The sequence below is a fragment of the Oncorhynchus mykiss genome, chromosome 23 (assembly GCF_057628025.1).
Source record: "Oncorhynchus mykiss isolate SJ-2025 chromosome 23, ASM5762802v1, whole genome shotgun sequence".
Lineage (NCBI taxonomy): Eukaryota > Metazoa > Chordata > Actinopteri > Salmoniformes > Salmonidae > Oncorhynchus > Oncorhynchus mykiss.
This window is the reverse complement of record NC_143044.1, coordinates 44,633,237-44,658,816: the sequence shown is the minus strand read 5'-3', so window position 1 is coordinate 44,658,816 and position 25,580 is coordinate 44,633,237. Positions and strand designations below refer to the sequence as shown.

General features: G+C 41.6%; 1 protein-coding gene across 1 annotated transcript in view; it reads right to left on the bottom strand.

Moving 5' to 3' along the window:
* The window catches only part of LOC110502975 (polypeptide N-acetylgalactosaminyltransferase 2), a 132,586-nt gene extending 115,476 nt beyond the window's left edge, over nt 1–17,110 (bottom strand). Inside the window, exon 1 of the mRNA XM_021581330.3 lies at nt 16,364–17,110. Within this exon, the coding sequence (XP_021437005.2) occupies nt 16,364–16,459 (96 nt within the window). The 5' untranslated portion in view covers nt 16,460–17,110. The remainder of the gene's footprint in view (nt 1–16,363) is intronic.
* Nucleotides 17,111–25,580: the final 8,470 nt, after the last annotated feature.

Genomic DNA, 25,580 nt, shown 5'->3' with positions numbered 1-25,580 from the left:
CACAGGGGGTTTAATTTACCGAAAATACTAGGGCTACTCTCCATTTCTGGGTGTTGATCAATGTTTTTAGCCTTTAGCCTTTTTAGCCTTTGGCTCATGACAAATACCTGCAAAACCACCAAATCTGTTGGCTCACGTGGCTGCCATGTTTTTTTCCCAAGAAACAGCCTACAGCAGTCAGCATGAGGGCCAGTCATGCATTCCACACACAGTATCAGTCAAACGTTTGGACACCTACACATTCCAAGGTTTTTCTTTACTTTTACTATTAGACATCAAAACTGAAATAACACATATGGAATCATGCAGTAACCAAACAAGTGTTAAACAAATCAAAATATATTTTAGATTCTTTAAAGTAGCCACACATTGCCTTGACAGCTTTGCACACACCTGGCATTCTCTCAAACAGCTTCATGAGGTACAGTAGTCACCTGGAATGCATTTCAATTAACAGGTGTGCCTTGTTAAAAGTACATTTTTGGAATGTCTTTCCTTCTTAATGTGTTTGAGCCAATCAGTTGTGTTCTGACAAGGTAGAAAGAAAATAGCCATGTTTGGTAAAAGACCAAGTCCATATTATGGCAAGAACAGTTCAAATAAGCAAGAGAAACGACAGTCCATCATTACTTTAAGACATGAAGATCGGTCAATAGGGAACATATCAAGAACTTTGAACGTTTCTTCAAGTGCAGTCGCAAAAACCATGAAGTGCAATGATGAAACTGGCTCTCATGAGGACTGCCACAGGAAAGGAAGACCCAGAGTTACCTCTGCTGCAGAGGATAAATTCATTAGATTAAAAGGCACCTCAGATTACAGCCCAAATAAATGCTTCACAGAGCTCAAGAAACAGACATCTCAACATCAACTGTTCAGAAGAGACTGCATGAATCAAGCCTTCATGGTCGAATGACTCCAGAGAAACCACTAATAAAAGGACACCAATAAGAGACTTGCTTGGGCCAAGAAACACGAGCAAAGGACATTAGACCAGTGGAAATCTGCACTTTGGTCTGATGAATCCAAATTTGAGATGCCATGTCTTTGTGAGACGCAGAGCAGGTGAACAGATTCTCGGCATGTGTGGTTACCACTCTGAAGCATGGAGGTGATGGTATGATGGTGCTTTGCTGGTGAAACTGATTTATTTAGAATTTAAGGCACACAACCAGCATGGCTACAACAGCAATAGGCCATCCCATCTGGTTTGTGCTTAGTGGGACTATAATTGTTTTTCAACAGGACAATGACCCAACACACTTCCAGGTTGTGTAAGCGCTATTTGACCACGGAGAGTGACAGAGTGCTGCATCAGATGACCCGGCCTCCACAATCACCCGACCTCAACCTATATTGAGATATTTTTTATTTCACCTTCATTTAACCAGGTAGGCTAGTTGAGAATAAGTTCTCATTTACAACTGCGACCGAAACAAACAGAGTTACACATGGAATAAACAAACACACAGTAAATAACACAAGAGAAAAAAATGTTTGTATACAGTGCGTGCAAATGAGCTAAGGGAGGCAATAAATAGGCCATAGTGGCAAAATAATTACAATTTAGCAACTAAACACTGGAGTGATAGATGTGCAGAAGACGAAGGTGCAAGTAGAGACACTCGGGTGCAAAGGAGCAAAAAAATACATAACCGTATGGGGATGAGGTAGTTGGATGGGCTATTTACAGATGGGCTATGTACAGGTGCAGTGATCTGTGAGCTGCTCTGACAGCTGGTGCTTAAAGTTAGTGAGGGAGATATGAGTCTCCAGCTTCAGTGATTTTTGCAATTCGTTCCAGTTATTGGCAGCAGAGAACTGGAAGGAAAGGTGGCCAAATGAGGAATTGGCTTTGGGGGTGACCAGTGAAATATACCTGCTGGAGTGCGTGCTACAGGTGGGTGCTGCTATGGTGACCAGTAAGCTGAGATAAGGCAGGGATTTACCTAGCGAAGACTTATAGATGACAAATATGAAGCGAGGGCCAGCCAATGAGAGCATACAGGTTGCAGTGGTGGGTAGTATTTGGTGACAAAACAGATGGCACTGTGATAGCCTCCAACACTAAGCAACTGGATGCAGGTTATTTTGTAAATGATAACGCTGAAGTCAAGGATCGGCAGGATAGTCCATTTTACGAGGGTATGTCTGGCAGCATGAGTGAAGGATGCATTGTTGCAAAATAGGAAGCCAAGTTTAGATTTAATTTTGGATTGGAGATGCTTAATGTGAGTTTGGAAAGAGAGTTCACAGTCTAACCAGACACCTACAGTGAGGGAAAAAAGTATTTGATCCCCTGCTGATTTTGTATGTTTGCCCACTGACAAAGAAATGATCAGTCTATAATTTTAATGGTAGGTTTATTTGAACAGTGAGGCAGAATAACAACAACAAAATCCAGAAAAACGCATGTCAAAAATGTTATAAATTGATTTGCATTTTAATGAGGGAAATAAGTATTTGACCCCTCTGCAAAACATGACTTAGTACTTGATGGCAAAACTCTTGTTGGCAATCACAGAGGTCAGACGTTTCTTGTAGTTGGCCACCAGGTTTGCACACATCTCAGGAGGGATTTTGTCCCACTCCTCTTTGTAGATCTTCTCCAAGTCATTAAGGTTTCAAGGCTGACGTTTGGCAACTCAAACCTTCAGCTCCCTCTACAGATTTTCTATGGGATTAAGGTCTGGAGACAGGCTAGGCCACTCCAGGACCTTAATGTGCTTCTTCTTGAGCCACTCCTTTGTTACCTTGGCGGTGTGTTTTGGGTCATTGTCATGCTGGAATACCCATCCACGACCCATTTTCAATGCCCTGGCTGAGGAAAGGAGGTTCAGACCCAAGATTTGACCGAACATGGCCCCGTCCATTGCCCCTTTGATGCGGTGAAGTTGTCCTGTCTCATTAGCAGAAAAAAAAACCCAAAGCATAATGTTTCCACCTCCATGTTTGACGATGGGGATGGTGTTCTTGGGGTCCTAGGCAGAATTCCTCCTCCTCCAAACACGGCTAGTTGAGTTGATGCCAAAGAGCTCCATTTTGGTCTCATCTGACCACAACACATTCACCCAGTTCGGAAACATTCAGATGTTCATTAGCAAACTTCAGACGGTCATGTATATGTGCTTTTTTGAGCAGGGGGACCTTGCGGGGCGCTGCAGGATTTCAGTCCTTCACAGCGTAGTGTGTTAACCAATTGTTATCTTGGTGACTATGGTCCCAGCTGCCTTGAGATCATTGACAAGATCCTCCTGTGTAGTTCTGGGCTGATTCCTCACCATTCTCATGAGCATTGCAACTCCACGAGGTGAGATCTTACATGGAGCCCCAGGCCGAGGGAGATTGACAGTTCTTGTGTTTCTTCCATTTGCGAATATTCGCACCAACTTTTGTCACCTTCTCACCAAGCTGCTTGGCGATGGTATTGTAGCCCATTCCAGCCTTGTGTAGGTCTACAATCCTGTCCCTGACATCCTTGGAGAGCTCTTTGGTCTTGGCCATGGTGGAGAGTTTGGATTCTGATTGATTGATTGCTTCTGTGGGCAGGTGTATTTTATACAGGTAACAAACTGAGATTAGGAGCACTTCCTTTAAGAGTGTGCTCCTAATCTCAGCTCGTTACCTGTATAAAAGACACCTGGGAGCCAGTAATCTTTCTGATTGAGAGTGGGTCGAATACTGATTTCCCTCATTAAAATGCAAATCAATTTATAACATTTTTGACATGCGTTTTTCTGGATTTTTTTGTTGTTATTCTGTCTCTCACTGTTCAAATAAACCTACCATTAAAATTATAGACAGATAATTTCTTTGTCAGTGGGCAAACGTACAAAATCAGCAGCAGGTCAAATACTTGTCCCCCCTCACTGTAGGTATTTGTAGTTGTCCACATATTCTAAGTCAGATCCGTCCAGAGTAGTGATAGACGGGCGGGCAGGTGCGGGCAGCGATCGGTTGAAGAGCATGCACTTAGTTTTACTTGCATTTAAGAGCAGTTGGAGGCCACGGAAGGAGAGTTGTATGGCATTGAAGCTCGTCTGGAGGTTAGTTAACACAGTGTCCAAAGAAGGTCCAGAAGTATACAGAATGGTGTTGTCTGCGTAGAGGTGGATCAGAGAATCACCAGCAGCAAGAGCGATATCATTGATGAAAAACAGAGAAAATAGTTAGCCCGAGAATTGAACCCTTTGGCACCCCCATAGAGACTACCAGAGGTCCGGACAACAGGCCCACCAATTTGAAACACTGAACTCTGAGAAGTAGTTGGTGAATCAGGCGAGACAGTCATTTGAGAAACCAAGGCTGTTGCGTCTGCCGATAAGAATGTTGTGATTGATGGAGTCGAAAGCCTTAGCCAGGTCAATGAATACGGCTGCACAGTATTGTCTCTTATCAATGGCGGTTATGATCTTGTTTAGGACCTTGAGCCTGGCTGAGGTGCACCCATGACCAGCTTGGAAACCAGATTGCATAGCGGAGAAGGTACGGTGGGATTTGAAATGGTCAGTGATCTGTTTGTTAACTTGGCTTTCAAAGACCTTAGAAAGGCAGGGTAGGATAGATATAGGTCTACAGTGTCTCCCCCTTTGAAGAGTGGGATGACCGTGGCAGCTTTCCAATCTTTGGGGATCTCAGACAAAACGAAAGAGAAGTTGAACAGGCTAGCAATAGGGGTTGCAACAATTTCAGCTGATAAGTTTAGAAAGAGAGGGTCCAGATTATCTAGCCCTGCTGATTTGTAGGGGAGAAAGGGGAGAAATGGGGGAGGCTTGGGCAAGATGCTGTCGGGGATGCAGGGCAGTTGACAGGGGTAGGGGTAGCCAGGTGGAAAGCATGGCCAGCCATAGAGAAATGCTTATTGAAATTCTCAATTATTGTGGATTTATCAGTAGGGACAGTGTTTCCTAGCCTCAGTGCAGTGGGCAGCTGGGATGAGGTGCTCTTATTCTCCATGAATTTTACAGTGTTCTAGAACTTTTTTTTAGTTTGTGCTGCAGGATGCAAATTTCTGTTAGGAAAGCAAAGGCTAGCTTTTTCAAACTGCCTGTGTGTATTGGTTCCTAACTTCCCTGAAGAGTTGCATATCGCAGGGGCTATTTGATGTTAATGCCGTACGCCACAGATGGTTTGGGATGAGTTGGACTGCAGAGTGCAGGAAAAGCCACCAACAAGTGCTCAGCATATGTGGGAACTCCTTCAAGACTGTCAGAAAAGCATTCCAGGTGAAGCTGTTTGAGAGAATGCCAAGAGTGTGCGAAGCTGTCATCAAGGCAAAGGGTGGCTACTTTGAAGAATCTAAATTATTTTATTTATTTTTTTGATTTGTTTTACACTTTTTTGGTTAATACATGATTCCATGTATTATTTCATAGTTAAGAAAACTATTATTCTACAATGTGGCAAATAGTACAAATACAGAAAAACCCTTGAATGTGTAGGTGTGTCCAAACTTTTGACAAGTGCTGTACGTATTATTGCTTTCATTGGTTGACAACTTAAATTGATAAAATAGTAGCCTGCACAGAGAATTGACATAGACGACTAACAACCTTGACAAAACTTTTTTCTAATCATTTCTCATTTGCCAATATGTTAAAGGTAATATTTTAAAGTTTACAAAGTAAAATCAGGTAAACCAGGGTATGTACAGTACTAGCTACAGAGCCTTCAGAAAGAATTCACATCCCTTGACTATTCCACATTTTGTTGTTACAGCCTGAATTTAAAAATTGATTAAATATAGACTTTGTCATTAGCCTACAAAAAATACCCCATAATGTCAAAGTGGAATTATGTTTTTTTATTTGATTTTTCCAATTAATAAAAAATGAAACGCTGAAATGCCTTAAGTGTTCAACCCCTTTGTTATAGCAAGCCTAAATAAGTTCCGGAGTAGAAATGTGCTTAACAAGTCACATAAGTTGCATGGACTTTGGCTGTTCAACCATCTCTGTACCCCACACACGCAATTATCTGTAAGGTCCCCGAGCAGGGGACTAGGTCAGGATTTTTTTTTTTTAAATACGGAATGGAGCCACGCACAGGCAAAATCCTAGAGGAAAACCTGGTTCAGTCTGCATTCCACCAGACACTGGGCGATTGAGTCACTTTTCAGCAGGATAATAAGATAAAAAACACAAGTCCAAATCTACTCTGGAGTTGCTACCAAGAAGACAGTGGATGTTCCTGAGTGGCCGGCTTAGATTTTCAAACAGATTTGCAACTATGGCAAGCCCTGAAAATTGTTGTCTAGCAACAATCAACAAATTTGACAGAGCTTGAAGAATTTTGCAAAGAATAATGGGAAATGTACAATCCAGGTGTGAAAAGATCTTAGAGACTTTCCCAGAAAAACTCACAGCTGTAGTCGCTGCCAAAGGTGATTCTAACATGTATCAATTCTGGGGTGTGAATACTTATCTCATTTAAATTTCTGTTTAATTTTCAATACGTTTGCAAAAAAGTTTTTTAAAAACATGTTTTCACTTTGTCATTATGGGGTAGTGTGTGTAGATGGGTGAGAGAAAATATATTTTAAACAGTAACACAGTTCCACAACAAAATGTGGAATAAGTCAAGGGGTATGAATACTTTCTGAAGGCAGTGTGGTTAAAAGGGAGGATGCCATCAGCACACAAAATAGTTCTGGTATGACTCAAGTCTTAGAAAAGGTTTTACCCAAATTAAAAGACCACAGCGGCAAGAGATACAACAACTCTTGAAATTAGTTCTAGTCTTCTGAACAACTCCAAACTATTGAACAGTTGCCTTATCCCTCAGTCAAAAGTGAATTCCCACAGATGTCAATAAACACACCACATTTACAGTGGCTTTGTTCACATTTGTTCCTCATCTGCATGGTCTTGGTTGTTCTAGATTTCCACAGTGGTACACTAAGACAAGCCAACACTGTTAGGATCATGTCTTCCCTTAGGCTTTGCCTGTGAGCCTGTACATTTCCAATAAGACCTGGAACTGACAATGTTCTTCAAACAGTGATATTGTTGTGTCTAAGGCAACAAGGAAATTTATGAGTGCCATCTGAAACTTAGACCTGGGCGGGGCACTTGGGTTGTAAAACGATCACTTACTGCTGTAAAGGAAGGAAACGAAACCCAACTCCACATTTTACAAAGTTAAGAAACACTGTCTCTAAACCTCACTCATACAATAACTGCACACATTAATTTTCTTAAATACTATAGGATTGACCAATTGTAATAAGTAACTCAAGCTATATAAAAATAGACTTTGTCCTCATAGATCTTCAGCATCTGGTAGGTAGGCGAGGTAGACCCAGTTCCCCCAGATCTACAGAGGGCATCAAAAAGTGTATATGGGCATGGGGCAGGAGCAGTACGCCATGAGTGTTAGAATGTAATGGGTGCATTCTGTTCAAATCACAGTGAGAGGGAACATCCACAGACAGCAAATGGAAATCTGAATATCAATTATGCAAAAGCAGAGCTGGGGAGTATTTGTAAACTCAAAAAAATCCAGAAAACACAATAACGCTAAAATTCTACTGGCAAATCCATTGTTCATCCTTCCAATAAAACAAAGCACATTGTTGAAGAAGGGTAAGAATGGGATCTGCCCTCTTCCATAAAACATGATTAGCCCAAGGAAAATAAATTGAAACAGGGTCTTAGGGCAAATCTGAGGCAGCAGCACTTTCATTAAAAGCACAAAGAGGCTCTATTCCAGTTAGTGTTGGTCGTCCTCAGAACCACTCCTGACCTGTGCTCTTCACACAATCCCAAACTCTTCTGGGAAGTGCAGTCTCTCAAACACATGAGATTGTTTTGTCAAAACTGAGAACAAGTTGGTTACAAAGAGTCACAATGTTCACACTTGACAGAGGGCCAATAAATACAAACAGAAAGTGTGAGACCTTTCAGGGCAGTAGCCCTCTCTCTACACATAAACAGTTAAAGCCCAGAAGGAAAACCCTGTTTAGTCAGCAGAGTAGTGAGGATGGCCTGTGTGTTATAAGTCCTCATGCCAAAGTACACATTCCTGCTGGTACCATCCCTGGCCAGTCCCTTCAGAGTCATATTACTGTCTTACAGGCTGTACGGTGGCTTGAGCACATCTGCACCTTGTTAGACATAATACTGTCAGGGAGACAATCTTACTTATCCAAGTATTACAACCATGTGTGTCCAAGGGGTTTTACTGCCTCCTGTTCTACAGAGAGACTAAGCATTGGAAAGCATTATGTTAATACTTCATCACTAGAATAGACTTGACACACTATTGTAAACCTTATCAGGAAATCAAAGATGACAAAATGAAAAATGGAGTAAGCATTGAGGAAATGTATTTCTTTGACCATAATTCAGACTGGTGTGCCTAATCTTTAGTCATTACATTAATTGGACTTGATTTACACTCATTACCTGTAAGTAGTAATGAATGTGTCCTATGAATGCTTTATTACGAGAGTCAACGCCAATTCCTCACATGCCTGTGGTTTACTGTATCTTTACATCGACAGGTCCTATGGAAAATGGAGCCATTGTGTACTGGGCAGCGCAGAGCAGTGGAGTTTTGCCCAAACAGCCTCTGGCTCCCTTGACAGAAATATATGGTGGTGAAGCATTTGCAATTCAGAATGTAATGACTACGGCTAATAAGCTGCATAAACATTTCACCACTCAAAGCAGCATTCATCCCTCACTTTTGTCTTCGCCTTGTCAAATGTCTCAATTCAGAAGTAGTGGTACTTGTCAAAACACTGTATGCCTAACCAACTGTCTCAATCATTTTTTTAAAAATAGCATTTTTCATCTTTCATGGACCCATAGAAAGGTCAGTTACATATTTCTCACAAGTTATATATTCCTCAGAAGAGGAAAAAGTCAGAAAGTAATAAAAGTCATAATTTAAAAGCTCACAGTGGAAAATTATTTCAGAGTAGGCACCTTTCCTCGTCATGGCACTGAGTACTACCACTGCTGGAGGTGACGAGCTCTAAGCACCCAAACCACCCTATCGAACAAAACAATCATGGAAAAACACTGACAGTGATGTACATCAGTGGAGCTCCTCAAGCACTGCAAGAAGACAGATCAGCTCCAAACTAGGTCCATTTATATGGCTTAGCCAGGAAACAGATACAGTTGAAGTAGGAAGTTTACATACACCTTAGCCAAATACATTTACACTCCGTTTTTCACAATTCCTGACATTTAATCCTAGTAAAAAGTCCCTCCCTTAGGTCAATTAGTATCACCATTATTTTAAGAATGTGAAATGTCAGAATAATAGTAGAGAGAAAGAATAAAAGCTTAAATAAATCATTCATCACATTCCCAGTGGGTCAGAAATGTATATACACTCAATTAGTATTTGGTAGCATTGCCTTTAAATTAACTTGGGTGAAACGTTTTGGGTAGCCTTCCACAATCTTCCCACAATAAGTTCGGGGAATTTTGGCCCATTCCTCCTGACAGAGCTGGTGTAACTGAGTCAGGATTGTAGGCCTCCCTGCTCGCACACGCTTTTTCAGTTCTGCCCACACATTTTCTATAGGATTGAGGTTAGGGCTTTGTGATGGCCACTCCAATACCTTGACTGTTGTCCTTAAGCCATTTTGCCACAACTTGCTTCCCTGCTTGGGGTCATTGTCCATTTGGAAGACCCATTTGCGACCAAGCTTTAACTTCCTGACTGACGTCTTGAGATGTCGCTTCAATATATGCACATCATTTTCCTGCCTCATGATGTCATCTATTTTGTGAAGTGCACCAGCAAAGCACTCCCACAACATGATGCTGCCATCCCCGTGCTTCACGGTTGGGATGGTGTTCTTCGGCTTACAAGCCTCCCCCTTTTTGCTCCAAACATAACAATGGTCAGTATGGCCAACCAGTTCTATTTTTGTTTCATCAGACCAGAGGACATTTCTCCAAAAAGTACGATCTTTGTCCCCATGTGCAGTTGCAAACGGTAGTCTGGCTTTTTTATGGCGGTTTTGGAGCAGTGGCTTCTTCCTTGCCGAGCGGCCTTTCAGGTTATGTCGATATAGGACTCGTTTTACTGTGGATATAGATACTTTTGTACCCGTTTCCTCCAGCGTCTTCACAAGGTCCTTTGCTGTTGTCCTGGGATTGATTCGCACTTTTTGCACCAAAGTACGTTAATCTCTAGGAGACCGAACACGTTTCTTCATGAGCGGTATGGCGGCTGCATGGTCCAATGGTGTTTATACTTGCATACTATTGTTTTACAGATAAACGTGGTACCTTCAGGCATTTGGAAATTGCTCTCAAGGATGAACCAGACTTATGAAGGTCTACAATATATTTTCTGAGGTCTTGGCTGATTTGTTTTGATTTTCCCATGATGTCAAGCAAAGAGGCACAGAGTTTGACAGGTACGCCTCCAACTGGCTTAAATGATGTCAATAAGCCTATTGAAGCTTCTAAAGCAATGACATGATTTTCTGGAATTTTCCAAGCAGTCAACTCAGTGTATGTAAACTTCTGACCCACTGGAATTGTGAAACAGTGAATTATAAGTGAAATAATCTGTCTGTAAACAATTGTTGGGAAAATTACCTGTGTCATGCACAAAGTAGATGTCCTAACTGACTTGCCAAAACTATAGTTTGTTAACAATACATTTGTGGAGTGGTTGAAAAACGAGTTTTAATGACTCCAACCTAAGTGTATGTAAACTTCCGACTTCAACTGTAAGAGCAACACACACAGGATAAAGACAAGTAGACAACAACCCACAAAAACAGTAGTTCCTGCTGATCAGGAGCAGAGCAGGGGAGAGATTTAACTTGGGGTTTCACACTTTGTGATCAACTGGCCCATCCAGTCCATCTTTATTCAGCCTAGTCAATATTAGATCAGGGATCGCTCTGTTGGATCAAAAGGGCAGAAACTGGAAGGGCCTGCAATGCTCTCTAAACACTTTTTCTGGCTCCATGTTAAACCACATACAAGGCAAAGGTCAGGATAGAGCAGGGGCATCAAAAGCAATGTGCTCTCCACATGACAACACATTTCCCCTCACAGGTAGGCTAAAGATAAACAGTGGGAGTGGTGGTAAGAGACAACAACCTAGCGTCATTTCCACACAATTATTCATGTGAATCAACCCAAGTGCATCCTACGACACTAGACACATACATAGCGGGAAAAAATATTTTGGGGGATTTCAAAAAACGGACTCGGGTCCTATGCCGGGTTTATTCTATGCCGAGTTATTCCGTAAACAGAGATTGCAACATGTCACATCATTATAAATTGTCTGAGGAGAATAAAACTGCACTAGGTGTTGGCTCTGACCGAGTGAATAGTATTCCAGGAGGACTAGGTGTTGGCTCTGACCGAGGGAATAGTATTCCAGGAGGACTAGGTGTTGGCTCTGACCGAGGGAATAGTAACCCAGGAGGACTGGGTGTTGGCTCTGACCGAGGGAATAGTATTCCAGGAGGACTAGGTGTTGGCTCTGACCGAGGCAATAGTAATCCAGGAGGACTGGGTGTTGGCTCTGACCGAGGGAATAGTAACCCAGGAGGACTGGGTGTTGGCTCTGACCGAGGGAATAGTAACCCAGGAGGACTGGGTGTTGGCTCTGACCGAGGGAATAGTAACCCAGGTGGACTAGGTGTTGGCTCTGACCGAGGGAATAGTATTCCAGGAGGACTGGGTGTTGGCTCTGACCGAGGGAATAAAATTCCCGGAGGACTGGGTGTTGGCTCTGATCGAGGGAATAGTAACCCAGGTGGACTAGGTGTTGGCTCTGACCGAGGGAATAGTAATCCAGGAGGACTAGGTGTTGGCTCTGACCGAGGGAATAGTATTCCAGGAGGACTAGGAACTAGAGGTCGACCGATTAACCGAAATGGCCGATTAATTGGGGCCGATTTCTAGTTTTCATAACAATCGGAAATCTGTATTTTTGCAGATTTTACACCTTTATTTAATCTTTATTTAACTAGGTAAGTCAGTTAAGAACACATTCTTATTTTCAATGACGGCCTAGGAACAGTGGTGTTACGGATACAGGTATCCTGTGTGTGTGTGTGTGTTTTTCTCTCCTACTCCCCTCACAGGTGAAAATAATCACTCCCCAATCAGTCACCAATCATCAATCAGAAGACACACCTCATGTTTCCTACCCAATCACAGTTCCTTTCCCTTGGTTTAAAAACCCTGTCAGTTGTTTGCTCTAGAGCTCAATCGCTCTGTAAATGCCATATGTCTGTAGATCGCTCTGGTTCACCCTCTCCATCGCTCTTTATATATTGAGCTATCTTTTGTTTGAGCACCTCCATATCACTTTGTCCTAACCTGTGAGTATTGTTTTTGGTTATGGTGTTTGTTTGCTGGTGGGAAAAGGGGGAAACAAGACAAGTCACCCATGGGCATACACTACCCGTAGGTAGACTTTGTTAAATACACTAGTTAGAACTGGGCGGACCACCCACTGTATTTTTGGTTAGTTAGCTGTTGTTAAAATAGGCTAGTCTAGCGTAGGGGTGTTTTGGATGCTTATTGTTTCTTTCCTTGGGTCCAGCTCAGCCCCTTTTCCTGCCCCCCCCCCCCCCCCCATTACCGTGTGTTTACTAATAAACCCAGAGTTTGACGGTAGATTTCAGTTGTCGTGGTTATTTCATTCTCACTTTTACTTTGTCACTATTATAAATTGCATGAGTTATGTTATTTACTTGAGGCTAAATTGATTTTATTGATGTATTATATTAAGTTAGAATTGTAAAATCGGCCGATTGTATCGTTTTTTTTGGTCCTCCAATAAATCGGTATCGGCGTTAATCATAATGGGTTGACCTCTACTAGGAACACTCAAATATCAGAATACATTTGTGAATGAATACGATTATTATTACAAACATTATTTCAGCAAATGAATTAAACATCCAGTGAGCTGTTCAAAATGGAACCTGAGGATTCAGTTATGACATCAGCAGAAAATGAAGAAACTCCCTCTGCTTTAAAACACAATTGATATTTTTTATGTACACTTCCCAACTCATTTTTATTCCAAAGAGAGCTTTGATTTAAAAAGCTGAGGAAGCACAGCATGGCCATTCACACTCGCAGGCGCAGCTACAATGTTGTCCTCTGAGCCAGAGCAGAACAACCAGCTTGTCAATAATTGTGTTGCAGAGCGGAGATCAGATCAAACACATTGGAGCCAGAGATAAAAGCTGCCAATCTGGTTACCATACAAGTCCAGTGAGTGCATTCTCACCAAGCCGCAGCAGCTCCGAATACAATGTGACAGGTCGGGAAAGCATCCATCATCCGACCTGCATGACTGCATAGAGGCCTAATTTAAGGCCTTTCAGTATATAGTTTACTCAGTCAGTTCAAGGCAGCAATTTTCTCTGTTTAGGTTATCATGTTAAGTCTCCAAAGTGTTGGGTTGAAACTGTAAATGTCTGGGAGATGTTTTGGGCAAAATGTCTGTAAACAAGAACTTGCTCGGTGGAGAGCAACAAATTTGATTATATTTAAATAGTTAGACCTCCTGAGCTGTGAGTACAGACAGAAGCCTGAACGTCTGATGTACATTCCATCACACCATTTACTGTAAGATGCAAAAAAGGGTCAGGTAGCCTAGCGGTTAAGAGCGTTGGGCCAGTAACTGAAAGGTCGCTGGTTCAAATTGCAAAGCAGACTAAGTGAAACATCTGTCTGTGCCCTTTTATAATGTGTTTTTATTTTACTAGGCAAGTCAGTTAAGAACAAATTATTATTTACAATGACTGCATACCCCGGCCAAACCCTAACGACGCTCTGTCAATTGTGTACCGCCCTGTGGGATTCCCAATCATGGCCAGTTGTAATACAGCCTGGAATCGAACCAGGGTCTGTAGTGACACCCCTAGCACTGAGATGCAGTGCCTAAGACCGCCCTTGAGCAAGGTAGTTAACCCTAAGTGTTCCTGTAAGTCGGTCTGGAAAAGAGCCCCTGCTAAATGACTACAATTTTTCATAAGTGTATTGTTCAATTGAAATACACACAATTTTTAAAATGTATTTAACCTTTATTTAACCAGGAAGGGCTCATTGAGATTTAAAATATATTTTTCAAGAGCGTCCTGGCCAAGATAGGCAGCACCAAGTCATTACAAAAATTACAGACAAACAACATGAAAAACTACAAGTAATCTAGTAAAAAGCATAGAATTCACAAGAGTGTAACAAAATCAAAAACAGCAAATTTAAAAACATTGACAGGTCAAGGAATCAGTCTCAAGATCACTCATTAGTAATTTAAAAATACCAATCGGGACAAGTTCTTCCAATTTAAAAGTATGTTGTGAGGCGTTCCAAGACGATAGCGCAGAGTACATACAAGCCCTTTCACCAAATTCAGTTCGGACATTTGGAACAGTTAGCAGGATAAAGTCCAGCGAACAAAGAGTACCCGCCACATTTCTGAACAATAAAAATGCCCAAATACAAAAGGTAGTAAACCCAAAATGGCTTTGTAAATAAAAGTATACCCGTGCCTGAGCCTACGAGTGACTAAAGAAGGCCAGCCAACCCTGGTATACAAAGTGCAGTGGTACGTAAGGGTTTTGCAGTTTAAAATAAATCTCAAAGTGCCTGTAAACAGTCCGAAACAGAGGGTTCCAGTCTGCAGTAGCAGGAGCCTGTAAACAGTCCAAAACAGAGGGTTCCAGTCTGCAGTAGCAGGAGCCTGTAAACAGCCCAAAACAGAGGGTTCCAGTCTGCAGTAGCAGGAGCCTGTAAACAGTCCGAAACAGAGGGTTCCAGTCTGCAGTAGCAGGAGCCTGTACACAGTCTAAAACAGAGGGTTCCAGTCTGCAGTAGCAGGAGCCTGTACACAGTCCAAAACCGAGGGTTCCAGTCTGGAATAGCAGGAGCCTGTAAACAGTCCGAAACAGAGGGTTCCAGTCTGCAGTAGCAGGAGCCTGTACACAGTCCAAAACAGAGGGTCCTGGAATAGCAGGAGGAAGCTTAATTCTGTTGCGCTCTCAACCACTGTGGTCTCCTATTACTGTTGTTCTCCTGCAACAATGCAAAGCAGCATCCACCCAAATCACAGACAAAATCACAGTTTTGCAGCTGTAGGCCTAACTGTAGATATAGCTTGTCTTACACATGGATAGAAAAACAATGAAAGTGCATTATTTTGCAGGCTCATCTCCTTCCATAACAAAAGTCAGACTTCAGATGCCCCCTTCCCACAGGAAGCATACGAGTGGCAACTTTATCACCCCTATTTGAGTACAATGTGGGAGTTTAGCTCAGCAGTGTCGTTTGTGAGAGGTACCCTGTGATTTGGCCTTGAGGCGTCCCACTGCCTTGTACTCGCCAGGGAAATAGGTAACTGCTCACTGATAACTGGAGATTAGGCCTTTGTTAATCAAATCAGAATGCCCATGAGTCCTTATCTAGCTGCACCACCTATCAGCCTAATGTCAAATGTAAGGGACAGAATGACTGATCACAAAATGACAAGAGGAGCGGTTAAGAGCGTTGGTGTTATCACTGGGGTTGGTTACATGATAAAAACAACTATAACAACTATAAGTGACGTGTTTGACCTCGTCAATCCTGTATATTAAGGTATCAGAGAAATAAGAATGAAAGGCTTCGGAGAGAACTATAGTTCTTAGGCTATATACTACAGGCATTAGCCTATTCCTCAATTGAAATTGTATGACCATAAATAAACAGGGATTTTAACAATGGCAGACGGACCCATAAGGTTGGCATATTTTGTTACAATGTAGCCTATACATTTCCTGCCAGTATATCGGGGGAATATATTTCAACAATTAAGTATTTGTAGCAGATATACTTCACTGTTGAGGTCTTCCTAAATAGTCGACTAAGTAAGCTTTGTGTGCGTGAAACGCAGCTCTTCATAAAGTGTTTACAACCGCCCAGCTATTCAATCACAGCAAAATGATACGATAGCAGACAGAGCAACGTTCAAATCATACAAGAACTATATCCCTCTTTTCAAGCAAATTAAAATAATCTAGTTGATGATGGAAACAGATTTTGGAACGATATAATATTTCATAATATAAACCGCCTATCAAAATAGCCACTTGTTAAACATCTTCACATTATTTTTTGCTTTAGTCTTGAAAGGATTCCACGGACTAAAATCTCCTGAAAGCGAGCTATGAGGTGTATTTATTACGTTAACGATTTACCGTTTAAGAACCAAACGGAATCAAACAGAGAGAAACTTAATTATGTTGGACAAATTCAGTTAGGTCGCAAATCGCTTCGTTCCATTTAAGAAACGTTTTGCAGCAGAATCGACGTAATGAATACACCCCTGATGCATTTTCAATAAGAGCAAAAAGTGTCGGGGGTTAACATACCTTTCGATTTAACGTTATTCCCGAATAGAAATAATATGCTATGCCAAGCACCCACAGGACCGCGAAGCATAGTAACATTCTCGATTTCCTTCGCATTGCTGTCTGTTTGAATGTGAAATAAATGTCCGATAGCCTTATGCTTTGATTAAAGCGTCCTATATCCGAGCTGTGTGCCTGCTATCGACGAGCAATGTTCAGTGCAGCTTTGGCAGTCCAGCAGAAAAAGCAGGAAACAGCCAACATCACGAGGTTAGAGGGGAAAGGCCGTCTCTAATCCAATCACGCTCTGTGGAAGGAGGAGTGATGGGGGTTGGTACGTTTGTCGCTCTGCAAGCGTTCTTGACATTGACAGAAGAAACATTGTTGCAGTCTTGTAAGATGTATTAGTGAATTCATCATTTTAGCTTCTGCAACATTGTCGCCGCGGATTTTCAAACGACCCAGTTTGTGTATCAGATTAAGCGGACCCTGCGGCCTGTGTATATGGTATTGTAATCCATAATATAAGAGTAACAGAGAGGGTTATTTTGTTCACTGTCCCCCACGATGAAATCGGGGAGGGAACTGTGGATCCGTTTCCGTCCATACGTTATTCGTTGGTATGTTCGTTTATTCGTATGTCAGTCACACGCGATATTTTAGAGAGGAAACTGGCCAGATTTTGACGAAATGTGGGTGAATTGTCGCGTTCCTATGCTATTCGGAACTAGGAAACTCGGAAATGTCTGATTTGCTGATTTGTTCAATGCGTCACGTGTATAACTACAACCAGTTTAAAAAATCGGAGATTTCCGAGTTACCTAGTTCCGACTAGCACTTGAACGAGGCAAATGATGAGTCTTGCGGTATACAGCCGGCATTTACAAAATTACACTGATTGGCCAGATGGTGGCGCTATAACAAGACATTGAAACTGCAAACTTTGAAAGGTAATGCCCAGGATCCTAACTTTGTGTTGCGTATCGGGATCATTGGATTCTAGGGCCCCCGATAATTTGGTCCAATTATATTACGTATATTAATTATTTTTTTATTATACTTTTAAAAAAATCTATTTCTCAGGGCAATTGTATTTTTCTAAAATAATATAATTTGAGCATACAATATACACTACATGACCAAAAGTATGTTGACACCTGCTCGTCTAACATCTCATTCCAAAATCATAGGCATTAATATGGAGTTGGTCCTACCTTAGCTTAGCTGTTATAACAGCCTCCACTCTTCTGGGAAGGCTTTCCACTAGATGTTGGAACATTGCTGCGGGGAATTGCTTTCATTCAGCTTTCATTCACTAAGAGCATTAGTGAGGTTGGGCACTGATGTTTGGCGATTAGGCCTGGCTCGCAGTCGGCGTTCCAATTCATCCCAAAGGTGTTTGATGGAGTTGTGGTCAGGGCTCTCTGCAGGCCAGTCAAGTTCTTCCACACCGATCTTTGTGCACGGGGCCATTCTCATGCTGAAACAGGAAAGGGCCTTCCTCAAACTGTTGCCACAAAGTTGGAAGCACAGAATCATCTAGAATGTAATTAAATACTGCAGCGTTAAGATGTCCCTTTACTGGAACTAAAGGGCCTAGCCCGAACCATGAAAAACAGCCCCACACCATTATTTCTCCTCCACCAAACTTTACAGTTTGCACTATGTAGTAGGGCAGGTAGCGTTCTCTTGGCATCTGCCAAAACCCAGATATGTCCATCGGACTGCCAGATGGTGAAGTGTGATTCGTCACTACAGGGAACACTTTCCACTGCTCTAGAGCCCAATAGCGGCGAGCTTTACACCACTCCAGTTGATTCTTGGCATTGTGCATGGTGATCTTAGGCTTGTATGTGGCTGCTCGGCCATGGATGAACAGTTATTGTGCTGATGTTGCCTCCGACTCGGTAGTGAGTGTTGTAACCGAGGACAGACAATTTTTACGCGCTACGTGTTTCAGCACTCGGTAGTCCCTTTCTGTGAGCTTTGTGGCCTAACATTTAGCGGCTGAGCCGCTGTTGCTCTTAGACGATTCCACTTCAAAATAACAGCACTTACAGTTGACCGGGGAAGTGCTAGCAGGGCAGAAATTTGATGAACTGTTTAATAGGTGGCATCTTATGACGGTGCCACGTTGATGTTCACTGAGCTCTTCAGTACGGCCATTCTACTGCCAATGTTTGTCTATGGAGATTGCATGGCTGCATGCTCAATTTGATACACCTGTCAGCAATACAGCTCAGCATGTATATTATTTCGTTTTTACAGCCTTTTTGCTCATCTTTATCAAGAGATCCAATAATTTTGGTGTTTCCTTGAACAGTTGATGTTGAGATGTGTCTGTTACTTGAACTCTGTGAAGCATTTATTTGGACTGCAATTTCTGAGGCTGGTAACTCTAATGAACTTATCTTCTACAGCAGAGATAACTGGGTCTTCCTTTCCTGTGGCGGTCCTCATGAGAGTCAGTTTCATCACAGTGCTTGATGGTTTTTACGACTGCACTTGAAGAAACTTTCAAAGTTCCTGAAGTGTTCTGCATTGACTGACCTTCATGTCTTAAAATAATGATGGACAGTCATTTCTCTTTGCTTATTTGAGCTGTTCCTGCCATAATATGGACTTGTCATTTTACCAAATACGACTATCTCCTGTATACCAACCCTACCTTGTCACAACACAACTGATTGGCTCAAGCGCATTAAGAAGGAAAGAAATTCCACTATTTAACTTTTAAAGAGGCACACCTGTTAATTGAAATGCATTCCAGGTAACTGCCTCATGAAGCTGGTTGAGAGAATGCAAAGCGTGTGCAAAGCTGCCATCAAGGCATAGGGTGGCTACTTTGAAAAATCTAAATTATAAAATATATTTTTATTTGTTTAACACTTTTTTGGTTACTACATGATTCCATATGTGTTATTTCATAGTTTTGATGTCTTTACTATTTTCTGTCTTCACTATTATTCTACAATGTTGAAAATAGTACAAATAAAGAAAAACCCTGGCATGAGTAAGTGTGTCCAAACTTTTGACTGGTACTGTACCTATTACCTCAATTACCTCGACTAACCTGTACCCCTGCACATTGACTCGATACCGGTACCCCCTGTATTTAGCATCGTTTTTGTTATTTTATTGAGTTACTTTTTTTTACTTTAGTTTATTTAGTAAATATAATTTTTCTTAACTGCATCGTTGTTTAAGGAATTGTAAGTACACATTTCACAGTACGGTCTACACCTGTTGTATTTGGCACATGTGACAAATAACATTTGATTTGATTTGACATAGTGTATATAATACTGTAAGAAGCTCACATAGTTGCTGTAACAAACTACAAACTCCACACAGTTGTCACTGACTAGTTAGATATTAATTTCCTGGTGAGTAAAACATTTTGTACTTACAGCATTCATAGACATTCATTTGTATCAGGTTTTTGTATTGACATTTGTCAATAAAACTCCTGAAAGCAACTGTTTATGTCAAATAGTTGTGTGTTCTACTTGTTGCCCTGGTTGTCCTGAAAAGAACATGGTAAAACACTTCAGACACTTCATTGTGAGGCTAAATATAAGGTCTGTTCATGCAGATAAATTAATGTCAGATAAATGAAAAGCAGATTTTTGCTGGGGTCTCAGGACTGGTTAAGAAGAGACAGAAGAGCGATATGTAATGTCTCTGTTCTCCTCACAACCCCAGCTTCTGAGGACCGGGTTAAACCAGAAGCCTAATTAGGGGTGGGGGATCCAATTGTAAAATTAGGCAATGAGTGGCAGTATGTGATGTAAGGAAACAGAAATCCAGTAGCTGCCTGGTGCTTTATGGAAGGAAAATATTTTCCTATCAATCAAATTGATTACTGGGGGACTGACTGGAGATCCTGATCCAATTATATTTATATCATTTCCAATATTCACAAGTTTTATCATATCAACAATCTGTTGACCCACAGTGAAAAGGCTGATTGAGCATTTTGGCTAACGCAACTAGTGAATAGGTGCTCATATAGGTCATCTATTTGTTTCCCGCAATTGCATGATGATGATTGAAAAGGCAGCAGTGATACCTACTTCACGTCTTAAACCTTAAATGTTGTTAACTTCACGTTAATCTGTTAATCCTTCTCTGGCACTAAAATAATGAATTATAGGGGCCTAACTCATGTGGTCTCTAAGTATCACAGCCTAGCCTACTGATGTGGGATTGGTAAGGCTTTGCAAGGGCCATAGAAGTACACATAATTATAGATCATATTCTCCTCATCATGAAGACTTTGTAGCCACCACAACTCTTTGTACTCATCTCTGCAACTTGGCCCAGCACCACCTAATCGCCAAAGTCTTTCCCAATTAAATGTTTTACTAAATGTATTTAGCTAACAGAAAAAAAGAATGTAAAAGATTTTACCACCCTGTTGTCCTCTAATAGGTATTTTTCCTCAACTATGAATAATACGTTCTAGCCATATCAAGCAGAATCTATTGTTGCCTTCCATTTTCCGTCAGAGGGCATTTCTCTAAATAACCTTACCCTTGTGCTGAGGGCACACAACGTAGTAATAAGTATTAATATGAGGCTTAGCGTGCCTCCTTGATCTCAGTCAATTTAGTTCAGCATACAAACAGCTTAATGAACCATACAAATGAACACCAGACATCAGTGAGAGGTAAGCCCACATCAAAATGGATTTCATTATTCAATTGGGCTTATATGTAGATTGATGAAATGGAGACCGCTTACTTTTGTAGGCCTGCTTAGGTTTCTTGTTGAAAAAGCAGAGAGTGTTTCCTTGCAATTCATCAACACCTATGGACAGTTGGCATCTGTTACTACAGAATAAATGACTTACAGAGGTCTGCATGTCTAGGTAGGACTTCCAAACTCCCAATTCAAACCCAGAATATGGTGTCTCTGTTTGATCCCAGGATTCTCAAGCCACTCACAAAGACAGAGCAAGTAGGAGAAGCAGGGCTCCGGAGCTGTAATTACCATTGACAAGAAGAAGCATGGTAGTTCTGCCAGAAAAATGGAGGTTACCCTCATTGAAGTTAGAAGGGCTTAACAAGGGTTGTCAAGTAGACTTCAAGGACTGTTGGAGGGCAAACGTGCTGCAAACCATGTGGAAAGACCCAGGTTAATAAATATTGAAGGGGTGTCCAACTGACTTCTGAGTCTCAGAATGAACCCTTTCATTTCAGTCACCACCTCAGACATCCGAGGGGTTGTCGAGCTGTCACATCAAGATGGGGTGAATAGGAGAGAGGATTAATTCACCGCTCGTGTCATCTTGAAAAGATAATGAGGCAGGTGGTGATCCACAATGCAAATAATGGCACTTCATCTATCCCAAATAATAATGTGAATTTCATTAGAATAACAAGAGAAAAAGTTCAGCTAATCATTTACAGTGCCTTGCGAAAGTATTCGGCCCGCTTGAACTTTGCGACCTTTTGCCACATTTCAGGCTTCAAACATAAAGATATAAAACTGTATTTTTTGTGAAGAATCAACAACAAGTGGGACACAATCATGAAGTGGAACGACATTTATTGGATATTTCAAACTTTTTTAACAAATCAAAAACTGAAAAATTGGGCGTGCAAAATTATTCAGCCCCCTTAAGTTAATACTTTGTAGCGCCACCTTTTGCTGCGATTACAGCTGTAAGTCGCTTGGGGTATGTCTCTATCAGTTTTGCACATCGAGAGACTGACATTTTTTCCCATTCCTCCTTGCAAAACAGCTCGAGCTCAGTGAGGTTGGATGGAGAGCATTTGTGAACAGCAGTTTTCAGTTCTTACCACAGATTCTCGATTGGATTCAGGTCTGGACTTTGACTTGGCCATTCTAACACCTGGATATGTTTATTTTTGAACCATTCCATTGTAGATTTTGCTTTATGTTTTGGATCATTGTCTTGTTGGAAGACAAATCTCCGTCCCAATCTCAGGTATTTTGCAGACTCCATCAGGTTTTCTTCCAGAATGGTCCTGTATTTGGCTCCATCCATCTTCCCATCAATTTTAACCATCTTCCCTGTCCCTGCTGAAGAAAAGAAGGCCCAAACCATGATGCTGCCACCACCATGTTTGACAGTGGGGATGGTGTGTTCAGTGTGATGAGCTGTGTTGCTTTTACGCCAAACATAATATTTTGCATTGTTGCCAAAAAGTTCAATTTTGGTTTCATCTGACCAGAGCACCTTCTTCCACATGTTTGGTGTGTCTCCCAGTTGGCTTGTGGCAAACTTTAAACAACACTTTTTATGGATATCTTTAAGAAATGGCTTTCTTCTTGCCACTCTTCCATAAAGGCCAGATTTGTGCAATATACGACTGATTGTTGTCCTATGGACAGAGTCTCCCACCTCAGCTGTAGATCTCTGCAGTTCATCCAGAGTGATCATGGGCCTCTTGGCTGCATCTCTGATCAGTCTTCTCCTCGTATGAGCTGAAAGTTTAGAGGGACGGCCAGGTCTTGGTAGATTTGCAGTGGTCTGATACTCCTTCCATTTCAATATTATCACTTGCACAGTGCTCCTTGGGATGTTTAAAGCTTGGGAAATATTTTTGTATCCAAGTCCGGCTTTAAACTTCTTCACAACAGTATCTCGGACCTGCCTGGTGTGTTCCTTGTTCTTCATGATGCTCTCTGCGCTTTTAACGGACCTCTGAGACTATCACAGTGCAGGTGCATTTATACGGAGACTTGATTACACACAGGTGGATTGTATTTATCATCATTAGTCATTTAGGTCAACATTGGATCATTCAGAGATCCTCACTGAACTTCTGGAGAGAGTTTGCTGCACTGAAAGTAAAGGGGCTGAATAATTTTGCACGCCCAATTTTTCAGTTTTTGATTTGTTACAAAAGTTTGAAATATCCAATAAATGTCGTTCCACTTCATGATTGTGTCCCACTTGTTGTTGATTCTTCACAAAAAAATACAGTTTTATATCTTTATGTTTGAAGCCTGAAATGTGGCAAAAGGTTGCAAAGTTCAAGGGGGCCAAATACTTTCGCAAGGCACTGTACCTATTAATAAATAAGGGGTATTCACTCACACAATTGGGCCCATAACTGGCACCTGTTGACACCCAATAAACCCTGCTGACACCCAGCAACCGTGTTGACACCCAATAAAACCTGCTGACACCCAGCAACCGTGCTGACACCCAATAAACCCTGCTGACACCCAATAAACCCTGCTGACACCCAATAAACCCTGCTGACACCCAATAAACCCTGTTGACACACAATAAACCCTGCTGACACCCAATAAACACTCCTGACACCCAGCAACCGTGTTGACACCCAATAAACCCTGATGACACCCAGCAACCCTGTTGAGAACCAGCAGACAGTTCATGTTCTAATTTCTTTCTGCTGTGAGGCAACATCAGGCTTATGACTTTAGAAGAACTGAGAATGCGAAAGCAGCCAGCAGAACGCTCATTTTAGCAAAGTCAGGAGGGAATGTGTGAGGGAGCCAGAAATGCCCTGCTTCATTATTTCAAGCAGAAGTCTTTCCACTTCACCTGGACATCACTGGCCAGCAAGTATTATGTCAGCTCTTTAATCAGCCATCATCTGCCTACTGGCACTGACTGCAGTGGCCATCACTCTAATTAAATGATCAGTTTAATTCAATAAAAGAGCTTCAGCGAATATTATAGGAAACCTTGCCAGGCGAGTTGGTAGATTCAGACATTGTAAATTGTCGATCCTGACAGAAATCTAACTTTTGAATAAACATAGTCTAAGACAAAAAATATGAACTTTCATGTAATGACTTTATAAGGTAAATATGTGTTTATTGAAACATGGGTGCTCAACCTCTCAAGGGGATATACAGAGCCCTCAGAAAGTATTCACATCTCTTGACTTATTCCACATTTTGTTGTTACATTCTGAACTTTAAATAGATGTGTTTCTCACCCATCTACACACAATAAAAAAAATCTAATTTACTTAAGTATTCACACCCCTGAGTCAATACATCCCCTTTGGCAGCGATTACAGCTGTGAGTCTTTCTGGGTAAGTCTATAACAGCTGTGCACACCTGGATTGTACAATATTTGCATACATTTCTTTTGAAATTATTCAAGCTCTGTCAAGTTGGTTGTTGATCATTGCTAGAGAGACATTTTCAAGTCTTGCCATAGATTTGGCATGGGTCCTGAGAACCTCAAAAGGTTCTACAGCTGCAACATCGAGAGCATGACTGGTTGCATCACTGCCTGATACGGCAAGTGCTCGGCCTCTGACCGCAAGGCACTACAGAGGGTAGTGCGTACGGCCCAGTACATCACTGGGGCTAAGCTGCCTGCCATCCAGGACCTCAACACCAGGCAGTGTCAGAGGAAGGCCCTAAAAATTGTCAGACTCCAGCCACCCCAGTCATAGACTGTTCTCTCTACTACCGCATGGCAAGCTGTACCGGAGTGCCAAGTCAGGACAAAAAGGCTTCTCAACAGTTTTTACCCCCAAGCCATAAGACTCCTGAACAAGTAATAAAATGGCTACCTGGACTACTTGCAGTGTGTGCCCCCCCCCAACCCCTCTTTTTATGCTGCTGCTACTTTATGATCATCATATATGCATAGTCACTTTAACTATACATGTACATACTACCTCAATTGGGCCGACCAACCAGTGCTCCCGCACATTGGCTAACCAGGCTATCTGCATTGTGTCCCACCACCCACCAAACCCTATTTTATGCTACTGCTACTCTCTGTTCATCATATATGCATAGTCACTTTAACCATATCTACATGTACATACTACCTCAATCAGCCTGAATAACCGGTGTCTGTATGTAGCCTCGCTACTTTTATAGCCTATACTGTTGTTTTATTACTTTACCTACCTATTGTTCACCTAATACATTTTTTTTTGCACTATTGGTTAGAGCCTGTAAGTAAGCATTTCACTGTAAGGTGTATTCGGCGCACGTGACAAATAAACTTTGATTTGATTTTCAGTCCGATTTATATCAAAACTGTAACTAGGCCACTCAGGTACATTCAATGTCGTCTTGGTAAGCAACCTAAGTCTATATTTGGCCTTATGTTTAGATTATTGTCCTGTTGAAAGGTGAATTCATCTCCCCAGTGACTGTTGGAAATCAGACTGAACCAGGTTTTCCTTTAGGATTTTGCCTGTGCTTAGATCTATTTGTTTCTTTTTAAACTAAAAACTGCCTAGTTCTTGCCGATGACAAGCA